Source organism: Akebia trifoliata, chromosome 4 (assembly GCF_017979445.1).
Source record: "Akebia trifoliata isolate Shusen 1 chromosome 4, ASM1797944v1, whole genome shotgun sequence".
Taxonomy (NCBI): Eukaryota; Viridiplantae; Streptophyta; class Magnoliopsida; order Ranunculales; family Lardizabalaceae; genus Akebia; species Akebia trifoliata.
Genome location: NC_141378.1, coordinates 44,583,045 through 44,607,340, shown reverse-complemented (window position 1 = coordinate 44,607,340; position 24,296 = coordinate 44,583,045). Strand labels below are relative to the sequence as shown.

Genomic DNA, 24,296 nt, shown 5'->3' with positions numbered 1-24,296 from the left:
ATATAGTACATGTTCGGGGTGCAACTTAGTTCAATCTAGTTTGAATTGGGGCCTATCGGAACTGAACGGACATAAGTCAGTTCTACTAAATAAAAACCAGAACCGAATCTAAATGTCGGTTTTGTGGGTTTCCAATACCCCATCAACTTGTTTGGAAGCTCTATATTTTTAGTGAAAAAAATAAATAATAAACATGATATTTCATGTAAGAAGTCATTAATCCATCCACAAATTAAAAAAAATAATTAACTGACATGAAATGTACACAGAACCATAGATTTTTCCTCAGCTCGTGGAAGTATCTTTCTTCTGAATCAGTTTAGAACACCTATTCACTCAAATTTCTAAGAATTTTAGGTGGCTCGTGCAAATTTTTTGCAATGTAAATCGTTCACATTGCATCACTAAGCAGCTGTAATAATGATTTTCAATGCAAGTAATGTGGGCCTAAATATCATTTATTTTGCAAAACACACTTTTAACGTCCAGTAACTACTGAGACGAGCATGGAACAAACTCTGATATGGTAGCCTTGAAATTGGATCAATTTTCTAGGAATTTTTTCAGGAATCTTTCCTTTCACTGTATTACATTTTAGGAAAAAAAGGCTAAACTGACTTCTTACAACACTGCATTCCTCAAGATACAAGTGAAAAGCATCTATGGTTATGTGCACACCACCACACCAGCAGTGTCGTAGGAAGTCAAGTGTAGATTGGCTCTACATTTCATTCAGCTTTAAAGCTGTAACACCCTTGGTTCTACATTAAGCAGATGGTGATAAGTGGGTAATAGGTGACATTGATAAGCTGTCTTTTTATTTTTTTTACTTCCGACTTTCATCATCTATGGAGTAACTTGGCAGTCGGTGTCCAAGAGAAAGTCCACGCATTGAAAACACTCAGAAAACACTAATTCATTTTTTTTCCCATTTTACACAATCTGTATGTACACAAGCATTGATAAACAATGTTAACATGAAAACCATACATTTACACGACATTTTCATCCAGGCATCATGGAGAGGAGCTTGGCTCAGTGCTATAAATGGAATACTCACTAGTGCTGAAGTACGCTTTCTCTTCGTCCCATTTCAGAATCTCCCTTGCATATCTGAGAGCTTCATCAACAGTATCAGGCTCCAACCCATCCACCAATGACACATAAAGCTTACGCCCAGTAAGAGAATAGAAGTGTCTCTTGAACTTCACTGCTATGTAGTGGAAAGCTTGATGAGCCAAGGAAGCACCAGTGTTGCTGCTGTTGTTGGGGCGATTACGAGTTACCAATGGATTGAAGTCATCAAACCAATCACATTGCGTTAGTGGAACCTGTTCGATCTTTTTCTCAAGAAGATCAAACTTGTTGAGTATCAGAAGGAAATCCATCTGTTCAAAGATAGGATGTGTTATGATGCTTTCAAAGAGCCTCCTACTTGCCAACATCTTGTTTGTGGAAACCCCGGTTCCATCGTCGCAAAATTGGTCATAGTCACTTAATGCCACACAAAAGATGACAATGCGGACATCCTCAAACATCTCCAACCATTTGCAATTTTCTCCGAGTCCTCTAGCGTGTAATCTAATGAGCTGGTACCTGCAAGAACCACGAAATAGAATGATATTAACAACCACAAGCATACGTATTGTTTAGAAACATCAATATTGCCACCACCTAACCACACACATGCGCGACCCTTGCACTCATAGGATGATCCTGAGCATCCAACCTTTTCTGGCCCATTCATTATATCTTTTCAACATGCCCAAAAGAATGTAATTGATCATTGGATCAAATAAATTGGATAATCGAATCATATATTTTAGATCCCAACAGAAGTGTTCAACTTCTTCCAAGCTATCACAAAGGAAGCAGATGGCATTTTCTTATACATGCATGAGCAGAAATCAAATTGACGATTTTTAAATTAACTTATTAAAAGTGAAATTCTCAATTGAGACAGTATAATTATTTGTAACTAGGTGCACCGTGTGGCAATTCAAGGAACAGTATCGACGGTGTAAAGAGACAATAGCAAATGCTGTTTAGGAGATCTTTCACCGTGTAAATCTTTTGGACTAGATTCAATTACTTTTACAGTTCGATGTTGGCAGCATATAAAGGATTCATGAGAATATGGATACCAACCTGAGAAATGGCTCATGCTGATCGGCAGAATCGAAGGTGTCATCATGTGCTGACAGTGGAAATGAGAAATCCAAGCAAGTGAGGCCATTGGACGAAGTGATACCCTCGGCATACAAGATGTCTGCATTAGAGGGCTCGTAGTCTGTCTTCGAAATATCAACCACCTGAAGAAGAAATTTTTTAAACCTAGATAACCTGACGGAGTCTCCATCATAATCAATTATTTCAAATTTCCCCAGCTAACGACGCAATTCCCAAACAGAGTTATGAAAGCAAGGGAAAAAAAAACAAATAAATCAACAAATCTCCTGAGTATCAAAATTGAAGGGCCTGTAGTTTTAGTATGTCCTCTACAATTGTAGGGAAAAAAAAACATCAAAAAATTGGGAATCAGAACCAGTTCTGGCTTCAGATTAGAAGTATCTAACATACTCTTAAATTTCTTTTTCTTCTTTTCTTTTTGGAAGACAAGTATGGAAGATATTATTGACTTCCGATTCCACATAGACTTGAGTTCCTTAATCCAGATAGCTTTTTCTTTATATATACATGACAACCTATTCAGAAATGCAACTTTTTTCCACCAGATCTGTAGCCCGTTGAAAATAAATAACTCAAGTGATAACCTTTTTCATATTAGTAACTTGAGTGGCGATCTTGGACCTTCTGGTGCTGTCATCATTTATTAAGATGAGAAGGGAGAGGTGAATAGTAGCTCATTGGAGATGATCAAAAGGTTCTTATTTTTTATGATTAGATGATCATAAAATTCTTGAAAATGAGATGGGAACAATTGAGACACGTTGACAACAAGATTTTGGATTTTATTTATTTATTTATTGATTTTGAGAAGATTAGGAGATCACATTTAATCTTTTTTTAGTTCTTGCACTTTTCTTGCTTAAGCTCCAGATCACCTAAGACCACACAAACCAATTCTATCATGTTTAGCTCTATGCCTTACTTCTTAATGAAGAGCCTTAACACGAATGCCACATACAAGGCGAGGCACAATGGGTATTTCAAAGCATCTTTAGAAGCTCCGTCCCTTCTTGTGGTATGATAATGGCCATACCCAAAAAATTTACATCCCACACTGAAACCCGGAACATGACTTATATTGGATGCATAAATAGACAGAGAGAATTAATTACTAATCAATGAGAACCGAGAGTATAATCAGAACCTATCCAACTCTTTATTGGAAGTAAAAAAGCAGCAAAAGAGTATAACAAAGCGTGAAGTTCAAAGCATCAAGAGTATAAAGAAGTGAGATCTTACCCGCTCTAAGAAATAACTAGCAACACTAGGTAGCATTTGAAGTTCACTTCTACGGTTGAATGTGGCCTGAATGGCAGCATCGTTCCACAACTCTTCGACTAGCGGTGCATACTCACGAGTAGCAGCGGGGAAAATGGCTTCCAAATTACCTGACGCCATAACTTTGAGAAGCCAATCGGAGAACGACTTCAGCCTTGGGCCAATGGAATAGATAGTACTATCATCCAACTCATCGGAACTTCCTGTTGTTAACAAAATGATGCTTTTAGACTCATTTTCCATCCAATATATCAATGTCTCTAGGCTCTTGCCAGATGCCAGTCTCACAAATTGTTTACTATGAATAAACATTTAACTCAAAAAAATGAGAAACAATCAATCGACAAAAGAAGTTTTCGAGTTTGGACAACCACCATGGTAACAAGAACTTAGGAACAAATAAGTTTTTTATGAACCATCAGAAATACCAAATGGACAAAAAATGGTATTCTAGTAAAACTATACTGTGACTGAAATTACCACAATAGCCTCTTACTTTAAGTAGAAAAACAATTCTAGTCTTACAGAAATAATTTATGTATATCATGCACAAATGTACATGCAGCCCACCAGTACATATGGAAAGGATTTACAAGCATTACCCTGAGCATCTAATTCCAACTGGAAAAGTAATATTGCAACCTTTAAGTACATTTTACTTAGTATGTATGTAGAATGATAAAATAATAAAGAACTCATTGTCAAATAAAAATACATTGAGGAGACTACTATCTGGTGGGATATTGCAGTCTACTGTAGACTTCAAAGGTCTTCATTCGAGCAAGTACAATACAGATCCATTCAGAAAACTTGATAAGGAATATATTACTTAAAGATAATGCCGAAGAAAAGAATAATATCATAGAAAAAAAAAATACTGCAGAAAAAAGAGTTATTATGAGTTTTATTTAACTACATTACAAACAAGAGGATAAAGGTCCCAGTAGTCTAAGCTTCTGAGTTATACAGAAACAGAAATAGCTTAAAAAATCATAGCAATGGACAGAGTCTGTCAACCACATTTACATCATCAAAAGAACGATTGACATATACTTTAATTCATGGAATTGTAAACAGATGAGATGCTTCTTACCAAAAATACAATCAATTCATAGTTAAAAAGTATATTATAAATGAAGCAAATAAGATGTTATATTTTGAATACATGAGTAAATATACAAGATAAAGACAAACCAGCATCCATCTGAACTTCTTGAAATCATACCTATAGCATCAGATTGATCAAGTGACTGTTCTTTCCTCATTTCACTCACACTTTCTTCTTCAAAACCTTCCCGCCCCTCAAGTAGTATACCGAGATAGTGGTATACATTGCTTTGGATTATCAACTTGATGTTTTGACGCTCATCTTCCGAGAAAGGGTCGGCTTTATACAAAATCTTGGCCTGAAATAAGCATGTAATCAACTCAATCAAACAGAGTCTTCTGGTTTAGCAGAAATCAATACATTAAAATTCCTCTATCAGTATACAAGACCACTTACTGATTGCAATCCTTTTTTTAAGACATATTATTCACTACAAGTTTGTGCTCAAGCCATAAGTTTCTCCAAGAACTTAAAAACTACAGAACTTTTGATGAATATATGCAGTCTTCTGCAGCATGGACGAGGTTTTCATCATTCCAAACCTATCAATGTCTATTCCTTTTGCCGTTTATGCGATACAAATAAGCCCATGGTTGAACAGTTGCAATACAATACAACAATGGATAACAGTACAAATCCCAGCTTTATGGTATCAAGTAAAAATGGAAAAGAACTAACCTATCAAAAATAATGCAAAGATATTCAGGATTACTAGAATAATAAAACCATAAATAAACAGAAAACAAGTGAAATATAGCATTAGTTTGTTCCAATTAGGTGCTACCTGTTTAAATATAGTACTAGTCCCAGATCCATTATATCCAACCAAAAGAAACTTTTGAAGAATTCTTTTTTCAAAGTAGTCCGGTACAGCTCTGCTGACAAAATGATTCACTTCTTCTCCAGGAGTATTTGCAGCATTGGGAGGAATTGGCAGCGACAGAACAGTGCAAACCAGCTTTGATCCAGCCTGAATAACACCAACCATAAAACAAAAAAATATCTTAGAATGAAAATGAACAAAGAAAACACATGCATATCCACAACTAAACCACACCTTGCTCCAAAGATTCCCTTTTATATTCTTTTGTCCCTCTTCCTGGTACGACCCATCCTCATTCACCCAAAAGTGAGGATTTCCGGCACACTGGACTCCTACCAACTGCAATGACATGATGCCAAATGTTGATCTTTATCGTTTAGCAAATCAAATCTTGTCAGAAACTAAGTGTCTAGAACACAAAACCTGAAGCATCCGGAGCTCCACTTTTGTAATCTCCCGATTATTTATAAAGACCTGTGTGTTTCCATTGCTAGCATTTGGCGTGATAGGACCACCAACACTCAGATGGGGGCTAATGAACTTGCATGGTTTATGTCCTTCCTGTTAAATTTACCAAACTCAATAAACAATCACTAAAAATTAGAAAAGAAACCCAAAAAATGTTTCAAATATTCCAGTTTCACCTTTCCCCAAAGCCCCGATACTTTATCATACCAGTAGCGTCCTGGCTTTAGTTTTGTTGGCGGATTTGGGCAGCTCTGCAGTAAAACCAGTTCATCTTGACAAAGCTGATTTCCATTCACGAAAACATGCTCCGGTTGTAGCTGATTTGCCTCGCACAACTTCTCCACCTTCATTATCTGTTGGATTTCCAACTCACTAAGCAGTCGTTTGAGCATTCGAGAGCATTTACCCAAACCCACTCTCTTTGATTCATCGATCGGAAAGCCAATGCAAGGAACACATTTCCTTCCTTCTGGCATAGAACCCATTGCTCTCAGCACACAATTACCACAATATTTTGCATTGCAAACAATGCAAATCTCCTTTTCAGTGAACCGATTTCCTTTAAAGCACCGATAACACGATCCTTTCTTTACTTTTGTATCAGATTCCCTCCTTGCTAGAATAAGTTCGGAATCAACATGACTCAATTCCTCGTGACCTGTGTCAATCGATTCAGCTTCACCGAAGGTCACAACTGTTGTTCTTTTAGCAGGGTTAGGAGATGCATTACTGCAGTCCTCAGCCTTGCAAGAAGAAGCTTCAGATGACAATAACTGTGAGCTTGACGCTGATTCAGTCGAACCCCAATCCTGGAGACTTTTATCATTTAAAAATTCTACACTCTCCTTGCAATCTTTTGAGATGCCTGATACATCTAAGCTTCCAATCTCACCAGATTGATCATTGCTGTTAGAATTTCTGAATGTATCCGAGCTGCCTATTCTGCCCGACAACTCAGGGGAAAATTCTTGACCATTCGAGAACCCTAACACACCGGAGCTATCAATTACATCGGATAATTCGCAAGACTGATCATGACTATCTGAAAACCCTAATGTACTCAAACTACTTATTTCACTCAATAATCCACAATCATAACCATTTTCCCTTTGCCCCGAGTTGATCATAGATGATGGAGAAACAATCGAGTCGGTACCTAGGGTTAGCACTTTCAAGTGTTCTTTGTCCAGAGAATCTGGTGCAAGAATTGGTTGAACAACTGGAAAAGTCAATTTATCAGAAAGAGATGTTGGGGCGACAATGGAAGCAGTTGGGATCCGTTTGATATCAATAGGAATCGCTTGAGGAAGATCGTAGGTGACGGGTGGGCCCTGGTACTCCAGGGCAAATGAGTACTCAACACCATCTTCATTGTTGGGGATCGGAGTCGCAACCGGAAGCATTGTGCTCAAAACTCCCCCCTTCATTTCCTTGTCTCAAACTATTATACCGAGAAGCCCTAACCCTAGTTTCCAAAATCAGTGAAGAACACGGAAAAAAAAGGAGGTAAATCTATTTGCCTTTCTCTACTCAAAAACACACAGAATAGAATCGCCAACCAAGAGCTTCCGCCATGGAAGCTCCTCCATTCTCTAAATCCTCTACAGAAAAAAAAACCTAACCCTAATCCTAATTCCAGAAGTAGTTAGAAAACCTCATAAAATGGAGCTAGATCTGCAGATCGGTAGTGAACCGAGAATCGTCCATGAATGAGCATAAATTAAGCTTTTCATGATTTCTTACAGAAAACCAAAACCAAAAACCTAACCCTAGCTTCCAAACTCATAGAAGAACCCCAAAAAAGAGGGTTAAATCAAAAGGGGGGTAAATCTTCGCCATTCTCCACTCAAAAGCAAGCAGAATAGAATCTCCAACGAGGAGCTTCCGCCATTAAAGCTCCTCAATTCTCTAAATCTTTACAGAAAAAAAAAGCCCTAAATCCAGAATTAGTTTTGAAAAGCTTCTAAAATGAATATAGATCTCCAGATCAGTAGTGAACTAAGAATCATCCATGAAAGAGCAGAAATTAAGCTTCTTCGATTTGTGACAAGAAACCTAATCGTACAAATAAATCTCAAAAAAATGATTTTGTCGAGTCTTACCAGTAAGAGATGTTCGAAGTTATTTCTCTCTCCACTTCCAGAGAGAGAGAAAAAGACGCCAAAGAAAGAAAACCCAGACAACTGCAGAGGAGGATTAGAGCTTAATCTAATCTACTTTTTTATTTTTCGATTTGCTTCTTCGGATGGATCTATTGGATGACGTGGCAGACACGTAGGATTGAGTGGGGTTTTATTTCTGACTCGTCTGTTGTACAACTCGGAAGCGGTAGCTTAGCTGATTGTCCTTCGAATCTTCTGATTAACACGTGAGATTGCCACATGCGAAGGAGAAAAGGACAAGTCGTATGGGTCCCACATAAAAGTATACTCTCTTACTCCAAGAATAAAGTTAATCGAGTAACTTAACTTTGTCTGTATCTCTAAAAGCCCGTGAACCATATTGGATCCATATTTGTGGGCCAATATGTGTGGTCTCGTTACCTCGGTCTTCTATAAGTGACTAATAAAAAATGGCATAAATGCCCTCCTGTTCAACCTATAGCTATTTTTTTTTTTTTTTACGAAATTCTATTGCCATAACAACTTTTACTTACAACACACCAATCCTTTTGAAATCAAATAGTTATTTAATTTTATATATAGATTGGTGTGTTATAAACGAAAGCTCAATGTATTAATAGACCCTTTGATGGATACGTCTTTCTCAATTCTTCAGTATGAGTTCGGGGTGGTATCTTATCAGACCCCTCACCCAATAAAACATTGAACTCAAATCATCGAGATTGGCAATTCATATCATTGTGATCAACCGCTCAATAGTCAATCTCGATAATTTAAATCTTTGATCTCAATGATTCGTGTTCAAACGTTGAGATTGATGATTGTAGAAAAGTCGATCTCAACAATTTGGATTGTTGATCTCAATGATTCATATTTATAGAGGTCGAGATTGACAATATATAATCGTTCGCCTCGACGATTATAAAAGGTTAATGATAGCAAAATAGGAAGGAAAAAAATGGATATCTCAATAATTTGAATTATGGATCTTAACGATAGGGGGCGATCCACTATCAAGATAGTGAACTGAATTGACCTTAGAACCAAACCAAATCAAATAAAAAATAAAGACGGTTTGGTTTGGTTTGGTTTGATTTGATCCTTGGGTTGCTAACATCCTATAAACATGTTTTCGAACAACATAAATTTTACAAAATAAATAAATTTGAGAGATGGTGTGTTTTTGCATATTTGCGTCTCTATAGGAGAGAGAGAGAGAGAGATATTACCTTTTGTTATGAAGGAAAAATAGGAGTCACACAAAAATGTTTGAACTTTCACCCTAAGGGGGTGAAAGTTGAAAAGACTCTTTTTAGAGAGTTGGGGGGTTGGATGAGTTGGTAACTCACAAGTGTTCACTATTTCAAATGTACGAAATTAAGTAAATTTTGATGGTTGTCAACTCTCACTTCCAATAACTAGTCTTCAAACACACCCTCAATCTCTATTTTACCCTACTCATCATTTCAACCTCCAAATGTCCTGTACCTATCTATCCCTATGAACCAAGTTCATTCTCAAGTGGCGAATCAACAACCTAAATTGACTGAACCCATGAATTAGGTAATATGGTTCAAACCTGAACCAAATCAACTCAAATAGTCAAACCTACTTTATTTATTTATTTTGTATCAAACCACAAACTAGTTCGATCTGAATCAGTTCACGGTACAATTTGCTTGATACATAAATATTAGCAAACCAATTTTTTTTTGTTATTTTTTCTTATTTCTTCATACCGCCTCCACATGTTGATATATTAAGATATCCTCTTAAATATTTAATTTGATAGAATGCCCCTTTGATATTTGTCTTTATTAATAAATTGATGGAAAATGACCAAATACATTCATATTTTTGGGAGAGCTGTTATTATCACATCAACTTTGGTTAATGCCATGTCAATTCATATGTAAATCACCAAAGGATTACACACAATTGGTGTGATGTTAATAAAAGTTGTGTAAAAACCCATGGCCTAACTCATCCTCACAAAACCAGCTTGTAAGGTGAGGATTGCCCCAAGTTTATATACAGTCCAAGGTCATGATACTTAGGCAATGTGGGACTATTTCTTACAATCCCCCTCACATGTAACGTGCTTCCCACATCCATGTGGTTACTTTCTCTGATACCATGTAAAAATCCATGGGCCTAACTCATTCTCACAAAAACGGCTTGTAAGGTGAGGATTGCCCCAGGTTTATATGTATCCCAAGGTTGATTGTTGCCTGAGAAATGATAGATGATATGCCCAAATATATAAAAGATGAATAGCAACATACTCAACTCAAATAGGCCTCTAGGGTCATGATTAGTTTAGGAAAAATTGAAATCAAACGAATACTTATCCAAAATTGACTTGAGAGAGAGAGAGAGAGAGAGAGAGAGAGAGAATAAACGAGGAGTGACACGCTCAACTCAAATAGGCCTCGATTGGGCTAATTGTCAGTTTAGGATAGCCTGAAACGTGATAGATTTTTAAAATCTGAACGTGATAAAACTGCAATGGACCAATGAATATGCTCAATGTCGACACTACCTTGGGTTCGATCATTGGCAATGGCCAATATGGGCCTTACAACATTAGGCTTAAGCTGTCTTATGATACCCATAAGCAACAGTGTTGAAAAGTTTTCACATATATATATTTTTTTTACACAAACAAAAGTAGGGACAAATCAATTGGGCATAGATGGGACAAGCAAATTGAGATGGAATTGGGTATTGGGCTCACTAGTCATGAGCCTATGGGATTTGATGTATGATAGAAGTTTGGACTAATGTGAACTTTAAAACGGTTCAGGCTTGGGCTTGAGAAAGGCCAATTAATGTATTTAAAGCACCCATCAAAGACACAAGGCATAGATAAGGATTTGATGGCATTTAGTGAGAACCCAATTGGGTTTTTGTCTTAGACACACAACCCCACCAACCATCTAAATGATTGTGAACAGGTGGACTTCATTCTTCAACCACAACTTCAACTCAATGAAAAGACTTTGAAAAAAAAATAATCAGGCTTGATAGACAACAATGATACCATCTGTCGGGCTCTAAGATCTTTAAAATTTGATTAGATGCTCTGATACCATGTGAAGTGTAGACAAAACTGAGTTCCCAGATTAACTTGCTCTCTGGTGAGACTTCATTTAAATAGAGAACAAAGTACAAGTTAGTTATAAAATTACCTAAACTAAATCAACATTATTCTCACATCTCGATCTACCTTATACAATGCACCATAACTATCCTAATTACACGATTCTGCCATCTAGATACATCAACGTAAATCTTTAGATAACAATTAATTCTCTGATAAGTTGGTGTGGCAATAGTAAATTTTCTACTCATCACTTCAAATGCCCTCATCTCTGTCCACCCATCTGTACAAAGTTCATTCTCAAGTGTTGAATTGAAAATCACAATTTGAACTTTGCGAACGGGGGTAACATGATTACTATAGTTCCAAAACTTGCCCAGTGTCGTTCATGGACGAGAATAAGTTGTCTCGGATGAGTCAATTTGTATTGAATAAGTTAAACTAACTCGTTTTATAATTATTTATTCATATATATTAAAATGATTATATTAGCTTTTAAATAAGATAGATTAGAAGATATTTAATCATAAAATCATATTTTATTTCTGTAATAGATATTTAAAAATTAATTATTTTAATTAAAATATACTCTCGTATGAGATTTTCAAAACACCGTCCAAATCATCTCGTTTGTGTCGCGAGATTTTGCACACGTGAGACACCTGAGTCATCTCGGTCCCGGACGAGATTTAAAACCATGACAGCTAGAGGACCATCTCTGCTATTCCTTCCTCGTCTTCATTTACTTCTTCGTGGAACCTTTCTTTCATCATTTTTCCTCTCTAAAATCAGGGCAATTACTTCAAATTCAAAATCGATTTATCTGATTCGTTTTCAGTTAATTAATGGCGAAAGATCGATCTCACAGACATCTGGTTTCCTGAAATTTGGAATCCAATTTCCAACAATGTTCTCGATTCGTTCAAAGTTAGCTACTCTGTTACAGCCATGGCTGCAAGTAGAACCAGACCTGGAGCTGAAATTAGGGTTCTTACGTTCACACGGAATTGCAAAGAACCTCTGTTTCGACATCTCCGCGCTTAACCAACTAATTGATGAGTCCTCTAGTTTGTGTTTCCAAGAAGTCAGGATTGAAGAATTAAGTGTTCGATTTTCTTCTTGGTCCGTTCCCGCATTTACAGTTGAGGTGCGAGGTTTCAATGTGACGTTGACTGCAAGGTAAGTTGATCGACGAGCGTTATATTTTTATGTAATTTGAAACGAAAATTTTGGATTATAATTTGTTGTTGATGAGTTTTTTCAGTTCTGTTGTTTCTGACGGATTCTTTGATGGTTTCAAGGGAACCAATCGATGAGAGTTGTTCGCGAAAGACACGGAGTTCGACTGATTGGTCTGTCAAGGAGAGGAAGGAAATTCTTTCTGTCATTGATCCTGAGGTATGTAATTTAGTTGTTTTACTTATAGTAACAAAATTCTCCGAAAATTTTGAAAATTTCGTAAAGATCTCCAAATAGGAATCAACGGATTAATTGATCCATTAGTTGTGGAATATTGTAGGGTTTTTAAACATTCAAATGTTTAAAAACATCATTTGACAGAAAGGTAGGGTTTTTAAGGAGGTTGAAGAAAATGATTGGTTTTGGCACGAAACCAAAAATCTCATTTGTATATTCCACCATTTTTTTTTATATTATAAAATAAATGAAACTTTCCGGACATTTTCCCAATTAATGGAATTGAACCCCCACTGAACAATTATTGAACCTGAACTTTGTTACATCTCATTGGCATTTTTCTTGTACTTGCAAAAGAAATGCGTATAAACTGAGTTAATATAGGAGTTTCCAAGCCTGGATTTGTTTTGGTTGTTTCGAAGCTTGGATTATTCATTTGAGTCACGAGTATTTTGAGGCTAAATAAAACATGAAATCTAATGATCCAATGGGGAGGGTCCATGAAACGGTGCTCGTCCATGAACTTCACGTCTATACTTCGTCCATCCACGACGACTTTGGATGTCTCCTCCTCTTCTGGAACACTCTGAAGGTTATGCTTGTGATGTCCTCATCATTGTCTAGTCTTGATTATGTGCATATCATACTGGCTTAGGCATGCTCCAAGAGGCCACTCATCTATTGGATGGTCCAGATTAATGACAACATGCACCATTCACCGGATGAAACCGATATGACTTGGGTTTGTCATCTTGGCCTTAGAGGCATCTGAGCAATATTTCCATTGTGACTTGGAGATCTCAATGACTCATATGAGACCCTATTCATTTGATCTCTGCCCATTGAGACTCGGGGCTAGCCTCACTAACATTGCCAGACTCACCTTTTGGATGTGCTATGTGTAGGGAAAACTGGTTACCCCATGTATTGATTTACCGGGCAATTGGCAGTAATACATGGTGTGTGCAGAAGCGTTAATCAGACTGTGAGCCTCTTGACTAACATACACAGGCTCCCAGCAAGACTCACATTTTGGGTGTGCCACATGGAGTGAAAACTGGTTACCCCACGTACTGGGTAATTGTCTTGTTAGCCTCTTGTTTGTCGTCTAGATTAGGCTTTGAAAAAAAAATCCTCCCCAAAAAAGCATTTTTTGGCATTGGATCTTGAGTTAAAAAATGGACGGTCATTGAACTCCTAGATTTAAAATTTAAATCCAACAGTGAAAAAAATCTCTTTTTTCAATTCTGTTTTTTTTGTGAGTTCATAAAATTTTATGCTCAACATACATGTGGTACCTAATGGTGTATTTGGGCACCATGTTGACATGTGGTCCATAGAGATGGATGGTCCTTCGGTCCATATAACCCCATCTCAAATACATATATATTTAAGAATGTAAATGTCTGTGACTATATAAAATCACCAAAGCAAATATATATAGAGTCAAGATCCGTTGACTCATGGAAAGAACACGTAGTCCTAACCATTTAAATACAGAATCCAATTATTGTGGTTTATCATCAAGATAACCCCATCTCATATACATATTTGACAAAATCCTAGACAATATTCTAGACAAAATTTTGTCTTACATGGCTAAAAAGGTTCGGAATGGGCTGGTTTTTTTGTGAGGATGATCTCTATAGTCTGTAGATCATCCTCACAAAAAATCAGCCAATTCTGAAACTTCTAACCCCATGAAAACTGGTTGCAAACTAACGGTAAAAATTGACGGTTCATGATTCTTCATCTTATAAACTAGGGTTATAAATTTCAGAATTTGCTGATTTTTTGTGAGGATGATTTTCTCATCATAGAGATCATCCTCACAAAAAAATCAGTCCATTCTGAAATTTTTAGCCCATATAAGACAAAATGCTTTGTCTAGAATGTTGTCTAGGACTTTGTCCAAAGAACTCCACCTATATATATATATATATATATATATATATATATATATATATAAATGTCAGTGACTAAATAAAATCACCAAAGCAAATATATATAGAGTCAAGATCGGTTGACTCATGAAAAAAACACGTAGTTCTAACTGTTTAAATACAAAATCCAACAATTGTGATTTATCATTGAGATAAGTATCTTTGAGATGTGTTTTATGGATGTATGTATAAATCTTGGCCGTTGGATTTTCTGTTTAAACAGTTAGGATCACGTGTTTTCTCATGAGTCATTCTTCACAAGTCAGCGGCTCCCAAACCATATATATAAAATGATGACACCATTGTATGTTGAAGAGATTCTCACAATATGCATACATGACTATTTACATATAGGGAAATGTTCAACACCCTATGCTTTACCCTACACTTTACCCAACATGTTTTGTCCTACATGGGTTAGAAGTTTTGGAATGGGCTGATTTTTGGTGAGGATGATCTCTACGGTTAGAAGATCCTCCTCACCAAAAATGAGCCCATTCCGAAATTTCTAGCCCCATGTTTACAAGTTGAAAATTCGTGGACCATCCATTTTTTGTAAACTATTTTTGATGGTGTTAGAAGTTTTGGAATGAGCTGATTTTTGGTGAGGATGATCTCCTCTCCATAGAGATCATCCTCACCAAAAATCAGCCTATTCCAAGACTTCTAATCCATGTAGGACAAAACACGTAGGGTAAAGCATAGGGTAAAGTGTAGGGTGCCGAACGGGACCCTTACATATATAGTTTTGTTTGACATTATTCTAGCTCAACTATTTTGAGTGGTTCTCTCCTGAATTTCAGGGTACTGCTTTACATGACATCATTGAAAGGTTTTCAGTTGTCTCACCTGGAAGAAATTGGCGTGCGATTTCTTTATGGAATGTTTTACTCAAACATTGTCGGTTACAGATGCATGATAATCATTTAGAAGTGCAGTTACCTGTCACGGGTGATCCCATTGCTTGTGTATTGAAGATAAAGGAACTTAGTGCAGAAGCTTTGCAACCTGGGAACACTTGTTTGCTCAAAGGACTTGTTAGAGCCTTTTTTGTGTCTCAAAAAGAGTGCTCTTTGGTTTTTAAGGGCACCGAATTGGAAATTGGACTCAGGAGAGGGGAACATGGCAACACTATTTTTTCTTCGAGTGATCTATCCACTTGCATCAAACTGAAAGATCTTCAATTTCTTGGTCTTCATGGTTCTGCTCCACAGTTAAATTTTGCATTTTCTCCTGTAGATCTACCTATCCTCCTAGCATTTGATATGTTATCATCCAAAGAAGTCAAGTGTGTTAGAAATGGTAGGGATCTCTGGAACATTGTTGCAAGAAAAGTTGGTTATTTGTCTTCAAATCCTAGGTTATCCTTGCATAAGGTAGTAAATGTTGTTGGGCTATGGCTGCGCCTTCTCCATGCTTATGAATCTTTGCTATTATTAGTTGGATATTCTGTAGAAACAAGATTCAGACATTCTGCAATTAGGATGTCCGTCGACAACAAATTTTCAGCCCAAGTTAAACATCAGTGGAAGGTGGTTTCTGATATCGAAAAGGAGTTGCCTGTAGAGGCTCTTGCATGTGCCCGGCGAATAGCACGTTACAGAGCAGCAATGCATGTTCAACGTACTGAGTGTAATAACTCTGAATCATGTGTAGAAGTTCTCGGAAAATTCTTAAGGAAGATCCTTTTACTGTTATTATTTCTTTCGAAAACCATATTCCTCATATTCCAATCAGTTATATGTTTCTTTGTTGCGGGGGGTATAGTCGATGGGCCCTTGGGATTTGTTTCTGACTATTCCTGTTCACATTATTGCTTTAATTTTGGAAGAATTTCGATCACTGTATCTCCAACAAATGCACTTCAACGGTCTGTTAGTGGAAAGTCAAAGTTACAATTTGGGAGCTCTCACTTAAAGTTACTTTCCTTTTGTATGGTAGTTGATGATTTCTTCTTGATTTACACGGCTGACAACACTGTACAGTCTTTGTTCTTATCTTGTGGGGGTTTGAAAGTTAACTCTAATTCTTCAACGAGTCCACTTACAGAGCGAAACATGAGAAAAGTGACACGTTTATCTTTCAAAGGAGGTAAAAAAGAAAGGATCGATGATTTGAAGACAATTTTATGGAGTGAGCCTGCTCCACAGTCCCTCCACTTGGAGAAAATCGAAACTAATTCTGCTAATTCTAGTGGAAACACTTGGTTCTTGCACTTGGAAAGTTATTTAGAAGAAATGTGGATGAATTGGAAAAATATTCGAAGGAAATATGAAGAAAGTGAGGCCCAATATGTTGAAGATCCCTTCCTTGTTTGTGAGATTAAAAGCTTTCTTATGGATCCAAGCCTCCATAGGTCAGATAATGGCCTTTGGAAATGCAGTTTGTCCATGGGAAAATTGAATTTCGATTTGGGGTCTTCATCAATAATGTCTGTTTCTTTGTTCCTAAGGCAGATGCACCATATTCTATGTTGGACTGCTAGGACAGAGGTGCTTTCACGTTCGCCTAGCATCATAGAGGTGCCAAAAGAAATCAAATGGGAGGATTGCTACAAGTCTTATGAAGGTCAAATGAAGATGGCTATGCTTAGGAAGATACCGGAGAAAAACATACAAATTGGATTAGCCTTAGCTGGCATTAACATCAGAATGTCACTGCAAGAAGCGGGTTTTTTCGGTGCAAAGGAACAAGACGTCAATCGTATTGCTAATGCTACTCAGGGTCATGGTGGTGATTTCTACATTGTATTTCATCTGCAGAGTGTTGAACTTGCTCTTTGGCCTACTTCAAAAGGTGATTTGACAACTACTGCAGAACCAAGATTAGATGATGCAGAAATGGGAAACTCGAAGAAGCCTCAGTTTCAAGAGATTCTTAAAGCAGATTTAAGTGAAGATTATATTTCTCGAGGGCGATTTGGACTGAATTATTGCCTAATGATTAAAGGCTTAAATGCTTACCTAGAGGATTTAGAAGAAAATCAGCCTTGCCAATTTATTGAATTAAAGTCAGTAATCATCCACTCCTCATCCTGCAGGTATGAATTTTTAGATTTTCTTTTTACCTTTGTATGGTCCTTTTTAAGGATGCATTTTATTTGTAGATCATTCTGCTGCATCCTTGAATAAGGTGATTATCTTGACAGGACCATAATAATTATTTCTTGAGAATAATTTCCATTTTCATTTACAAATATCATAAAGGTTTCCTTAATAGAGCAAGCAATCATTAAGTAGCCTGAATTTCCTGTATAGGTGAAGCTGTATGCTGAATCTATTTTAGTCTATTTTGTGTGAGCACTTCCCTTTTACCTAAAAGTTGCATATAGCCCCAAAACATAGCCCATGTGGAAAACCAGTTATGGGTACTCCTCATGGCACTTCTATGCACTAATAGTTTCTTACTGAAATTGTGGACACAAATTACTAAAACATATGTACATTTGACCATCCGTTTCAGTTTTGTGACTTGCATGTTCATGTGGATGATGTACTGTTAATGTTTCCTTTATTAATAGAAGAGGAAGGAAACAAACTTGGGTTGTAAGAGGTAGGTAATTCTCTCATTATTTCTAGGGGGGAATACTTGTGTGATGCAGGTGTTTCTTTTGTATGGGCATTTTTTTATTTTTAATGACTGATACAATTTTTCTGAATGGTAAGATTTTTTGTCTCCCTGAAAACTAATATAAGAATTATTAACAATCTAAATGAGTAGGTAAGATAACTATATTACTTTTGGGCTGTTATATTGCCACTCCAATATTCTATAACTATACACCACACTAAAAAAAGCTCCTCCTATTTAAGTGTTTTAGGGAAGACAAAAAACGAAATGAAAAAGAAAAAAAACACCTCACTGAAACAATACTCGAACCCGATCCTTACAGAGCAATGTTAATCTTGGCTTGGGTGATAATTAGAGATACCTCTTGAGTTTTCAAACTGATGACATACTCTTTGACTTCAGTCTTGCATGAGAGACTAACTGAAATTACCAAAACACCCTCCTATTCAATCTCATGATGAAAACCTTTGATTTTTCCCCAGAAATCCATAGTCTTCTCTACCTCTGTGATATGTTGTTTTAACCTCTTCAAGCTTGTCTTAAACCAAGCACTTTTTAACTCTTGAAAAAATCCCCTGATTTTTCTTCCCCAAAACCTATTGCCTTCAATCTCTGCCAGGTTTGATGGTTGAAGACGATGATGGAAATTTTTAGCTTAGGAATTGAAGATGATGGAGTTTCGGGGAAAAATCAACTGTTTTTGGCCAAGGTTGGACTGTTGAAGATGAGGGCATTTCTGTCATTTTATGCACGCTTCTTGATTTTATGATCTAAAACATGATAAAATAAAACCTATTCCAAATAATAAAATTGGACACAACTAACTGGGTAACAGAGCCTTTCTATTGTCTTATAGTTGCAGGGGATTGTGGTCTATTTATTTGTGTTGGTTCTAAGTTTTCTTGAGAGGAAGTGTGGTTTCTGTTATGATCCTTATGCTTTTCCTATGTTTATTCTCTTATATGTATTATGCCTGTTTACTTCAGCTTACTCTGAGATAGTTTGGAAGTTAATGAAATTGTGGCAAGTAAAAAGGCTTCACATCTCTCTTTCTGGGGAATGTGCTCTATTCGTGCTTCTACATTTTCTTGAGTGTGGTATCTGTTATGATCCTCATGCATTTTCATACTTTTTTCCCCTCATATATGTTTTATGCCCGATTACTTCAACTTACTCTGGGAAAGTTTGAAAGTTCATGAAATCATAGCATGTAAAATGCTTCATATCTCTCCCTTTCTCACCGAATTGTGAAAAAGTTGCAGGGAGTATCTTCATTCACTCACGGAAACTGTTACTGCATTGTCAATGTCTCTGAGTGGGATGGCTACAGGAGTTACTGTTTTATCATATATGGACGAGCTTTGGGTTTTCTTTCAGGTGATTCTATTGTAATTCTTTTCCTTAGAATCCGATTTGAAACTATCTGCATTCCTGTTTTCTTGACCATATACTTCATTCAATATATACAAAATGATCTTAGATTCTGGTTTTGTTTCTTTTGATGTGTAGGAATTATTCATTTATACACTTTAGTTTTTTTTGGGTCATTCTACAGTATATCTCACCTTCCTTAAACATGAAGTTGTAAGTTTTTTCCTTTTTTGATCAGTAACAGGAAGTCTTAAGATTCTTAAGTGCCCGATTGTTTTTTTTTCTGTAACAGGGGAGAAAATAATCTGCTATGTTAATTTCTGGTATCATCACAATTCACGACTGGTATGATGCTACGGCATCTGTCTAAATTCCCTGTCACTATACGTTGACATTGAAAACTAAACCTATTTATTAAGTGCACCATTGGTTTCTTCTGTAACAAGGGAGAAAATAATCTGCTATGTTAATTTCTGGGAACATCACAACTGGTATGTGCTACAGGATCTGTAGTTAATCCCCTATCCATTGAAATTCAAAACTAAACTTATTTCATAATCAGAAATGATTAGTTCATTTATCATTTTGTGTTTGACTGGAATATTCACTAAATTATGCTGATCAAGAAATGTAATTGACTCGTCAACGAAACTAACTGTTGCCTTACCTTACTAGCATGGCTTTGGCCATTGATTTCTAATGATAAAAAAAAAGAATATTATCTCTTTTATGGTTTTATATTACTCCATTCTCTTCATGGGAGGAAGTGTGGTCTTTCTCCACTATACGAGTTGCTCTTTTATTTTGATCTTGATTTGAAAAGTTTCAGTATACCAGTAGCTTTGTAATTCTATAATCATATTTTGGTGTTTGATAACTGAAACTTTTTTCCCAGGTAATTGAATGCATACTTTTTGCAGCATCATATGCGTTTGTAGGTTTTGATTCTACAAGTGGTCTACATTTTCAAGAAATTATTCGGAAAATCGAGGGATCTGGTAAACAGGACACTGATGGGTTCACACAAGTATCCAAAGCACAAGTTTCAACCTTGATTCTTAAGAGCACACAGTTTGTAATTGATGCCAAGTTCGAGTTCGGGTCTTTAGTTATGATTATGCATAACTCGAGGAGAAACCATATTGTGGAGAATTGTATGAAAGCCTATGATGCCTCCAGAAATAAAAAGCTGACCACATTTGATGTTCCCGAGCATGGCATCCAGGTTTTTGTGGAGAAGCCACACGTTCAGATTTCCTGGGAAGAAGGACATGTAAAAGTACTCATTGATTTACCAATAATACAATCTATTATTTTCCGGTATGAAAATCAGATTGGAGAAGGCAGTGATGAGTACCAAGTAAACAATCTACTTCCTCAGTCCCCTAATTGCCTATATGAATTTTCTCTATCTGATTCCTCATTTACTCTAAGGGCCAGTTCCCACGGGGATGCCCCTTATTTTGGGAGAGTCGATGGTGCAGTCAACTTATCTACTTATGATATTAAAACTTCAAGTTCAACAGAGGATCCGACAAGTCTTAGTGAAGGGTCAAATGCCCAATCTCGTGGCTCTAATCTGAAATCGAGACAAAGTCAATTGACTACTTCAAATCTTTTAGCACCATCGTCAAGTTTTCAGTTTCTCATAGACATTGCACTTGGTGGGATTTTTTTGGCAGAACGCTCCTTAAAGAATGTTTTGATTGGAGCGCATCAACCAAAGGAGCTTTTGTCTTCGCTGTCCATTGGTAGTGAATTTCACGCAATCTCATGGACAATCCAGGTTGTAACTGCATTTCATTATTTTTTCAGTGCGTCATAAGTGTCAGTTGTTTATGACCATTCTTTATCACACTCTATTGATGTCATGGTTTCAAAAATTGGTTTGACGTCTTGTCTCGTTCATGGACGAGACCGAGTTGTCTTGGATGAGATAAACCATTTAACTCGTTTTACAATTATTTACTTGTATATATTTATATAAAAATAATTATGGTTTTTTAATAAAATAAGGCAGATTAGAAGATGTTTAATGATAAAATCATATTTTATTTGGATAATATTTAAAATTTAAAAAATTAATTATTTTAATTAAAATATATAAAATCCCAGTTGACTCGGATGAGTTTTACTGACTCATGAGATTTTCAAAATACCTTGAGTCATCTCATTTTTTCGCAAGATTATGTGTAGGTGAGACGCCTTGTCTATTCGTCTGGTTCATGGACGATACCGAGATGACCCGAGCGAGTCATCTCGGTCTCGGACGAGATTTAAAACCATGATCGATGTTCAACTCTTTATTCTTGTGAAAGGGATGATCCTTTAATATTTCATTCACCAGTCATCATTTATAAATTGAATTTTCAGACATTCTTTATTGCGTCAACCAAAATCACACTAAAATATAACCATATTTTGTTGAAACTATATATCAGATTAACTTTGAGCAGAGGTCTCCATTCAAGTACTTGTTCGCTAATGGGAATGAAAAATGATACTCCTGCACAGGGTGGGCTTGTTTTCTTTCAAACGACTGCATTTGCCATGTTTGTTCGTTGTTTTAGTATATACCTTCTGTTCATCACAAATGTCTCTACCATACCATCATGGGAGCACACTTTTTCTGGAAGACAATCTGAAATAGTTGAACCTGGTGAGGACATGGCTGGATCTAGTAATCATCCTGGCGAGGATTCTGCCCCCTTGTCACTTCCAGAGGCACTCAATACCTCCCCCGAATCCAAATGGCAATTATTGGAGGCTCTTATGATAAGACTGTCTCAGGTGTCTCTTGTTCTTGTCGTTACAGATGGGTCTGGTAAATACGTCTCTTTCCTAATTTTTTTAATTGATTGTTGTTATAAAATCATATCAATTGCCTTAGCATGCTTATTTCTCTTTTGTAGGTCAAGTTTGGGAATTAGTGTTAGAAGCTGACTTTCATTTAAACTTCAAATTCATAAATTTAAGAAGAAAGTTGTTATTTGATCTATCCCGCTTGACGATCCTTTCCCGGCGCCTTCATGAAAGTTATGCTGAGCAAACAGCAAAGGACAGTCAAATTCCCCATTTTTCCTCTGTTACATTCAATGGTTTGCCATCTCAATCCGTATCAGGAGATCCTCCTGCATTTCGGCACACGAAGAGTATACCTCCAGTTTTCTACGATGCATGTTCTTCAAGCTCTCCAGCTCCCGAGCAAGAATCTTTAGTGGGGAACGACGAATCTGGAGTCTTCCGTTTAAAATCTGGAAATTACATCTTGAAACATGTAGTTGCTTCTGTTCTGGTTGAGAAGACTGTGACAGGAGATGAGATGGGTCGTCCGTGGTTCAAGAGTGATTGGGTTGGCAGTGGTTCTGTTTCTGGTTTTGATTCAACAATCTCATTGTCTGAAATACAGGTGGATATATATTCCTGTTTCTTTGGTCTATTTCATTAATATTTCTATATTTGTTGTTATTGGAACCACTGAGTTTTATATTTTGTGTGAGTGGTTGTTTATCTTTTGATGGTTGTAGTGAAGTAAAGAGACAGCTTATATACTGGAAGAAAAAAATAAGTTGTGTGTTTGTCACACATGCACATATAGAGTACATCCAAGCGACTGAACTTTGATAATACATTTGGATCCTTTTCATCAGGATTAGATATTGTATTTGTAGTATACAGCATTCATATGACGCAAATAATTGATTCAAATTTTGGAGTTTCAATCTATTTTAATGAAACATGTTATGATTTATATGAGGACGACGATCCCAAGAAACATTTACTGGACTGAACCTACTGGTTAGTACGATCCAATTGGATTGGAAAGATAATCATCCTTGAATTCCCTAAATAGCTTGCACTGAAAAACCAAAAGATTCAATATTCTGTTGATCACCTCCTGAAGAGATTTTACCCATTTCATTGAAAATTCTGTTATTCCTTTCCTTCTAGATTTTCCAATAAACAACGAAAAGAACTATAGCCCCATAGAATTCTCCCATTGTGTGAAAAAGCTTTTATTTGCTACCTTTGAGACAATGCTATTGGAACTAGGAAAGACCCCAGGGGCATGAAAAACCCCTTAGAAAATGTGATCAAACCTCCATAACAAAGAAGCAATGAATAAAAAAAGGGGCAACAAATTCACGACCAAAGTTACAGAGGAAACAATAGTTAGGTACTGAAAGGCCTTGTTGATTAATGTTTATTGGTGAGAATCCTATCCAAGGCAGCTGGCCAAATGAAAAATGCCACCTTCGACCAAACCCTAGTCCCCAAATGGAAACTTAGTAAATTCCATAGAAGAGGCGCTAAGGAATTATAAGAATATTCTACATAAAATATCCTATCCTGGCTACATGTCCACAACTTGCCATCTCTTTGTCTATATGATCAGGACACGAATATATATATATAGGCCCCCGTTCAAGTGCCAATGTTTTGGCCAACACATTTTGTCCTACATGGGTTAGAAATTTAGGAATGGGCTGATTTTTGGTGAAGATGATATCTATGATGAGGAGATCATCCTCACCAAAAATCATCCCATTCCAAAACTTCTAACCTCATGTTTATGAGTTGAAGAATCGTGGACTCTCCATTTTTGTAAATCCCTTTTTATGGGGTTAGAAGTTTCGGAATGGGATGATTTTTGGTGACGATGATCTCCTCATCATAGAGATCATCTTCACAAAAAATCATCCCATTCCAAAACTTCTAACCCATATAGGACAAAACGCGTTGGCCAAATAGTTGGCACCCGAACGGCTCCCATATGTATATAAGAAAAAAATCTATTAATAAGGAAAGGGGCTGAGGTGCCCAGATACAGACAAGAAAGATAAAAGGAACAATTATAACCACAGAGATGAACAAGGAAAACAGCCCTACACAGGCACAAAAC

At 36.6% G+C, this 24,296-nt stretch overlaps 2 protein-coding genes across 2 annotated transcripts in view; one reads left to right on the top strand and one right to left on the bottom strand.

Moving 5' to 3' along the window:
* Positions 1 to 891: 891 nt before the first annotated feature.
* LOC147405206 (extra-large guanine nucleotide-binding protein 1-like) lies at positions 892 to 8,061 on the bottom strand. The gene is made up of 8 exons (XM_086441425.1): positions 6,044 to 8,061; positions 5,823 to 5,960; positions 5,634 to 5,738; positions 5,361 to 5,546; positions 4,694 to 4,874; positions 3,430 to 3,671; positions 2,149 to 2,312; positions 892 to 1,596 (listed from the first exon to the last, which is right to left on the bottom strand). Exons 1-8 carry the CDS (start codon positions 7,292 to 7,294, stop codon positions 1,017 to 1,019), a joined length of 2,847 nt encoding a protein of 948 aa, XP_086297551.1. The 5' UTR covers positions 7,295 to 8,061; the 3' UTR covers positions 892 to 1,016.
* Positions 8,062 to 11,806: 3,745 nt separating this feature from the next.
* The window catches only part of LOC147405205 (vacuolar protein sorting-associated protein, putative (DUF1162)), a 35,904-nt gene continuing 23,414 nt past the window's right edge, over positions 11,807 to 24,296 (top strand). Inside the window, 7 exon segments of the mRNA XM_086441424.1 lie at positions 11,807 to 12,272; positions 12,395 to 12,491; positions 15,256 to 17,492; positions 19,285 to 19,399; positions 20,289 to 21,179; positions 21,908 to 22,217; positions 22,306 to 22,802. Coding sequence (XP_086297550.1) covers positions 12,001 to 12,272; positions 12,395 to 12,491; positions 15,256 to 17,492; positions 19,285 to 19,399; positions 20,289 to 21,179; positions 21,908 to 22,217; positions 22,306 to 22,802 — 4,419 coding nt within the window. The 5' untranslated portion in view covers positions 11,807 to 12,000.

What these genes read in the sequence shown, in the direction of transcription:
- LOC147405206 (XM_086441425.1), bottom strand. Translation starts at nt 7,294, where the DNA reads ATGAAGGGGGGAGTTTTGAGCACAATGCTTCCGGTTGCGACTCCGATC. An exon ending in CTAGTACTATATTTAAACAG is followed by an intron (nt 4,875 to 5,360) that starts GTAGCACCTAAT and finishes TGCTTATTTCAG; the next exon opens with GCCAAGATTTTGTATAAAGC. An exon ending in TGATCAATCTGATGCTATAG is followed by an intron (nt 3,672 to 4,693) that starts GTATGATTTCAA and finishes TGTTAACAACAG; the next exon opens with GAAGTTCCGATGAGTTGGAT.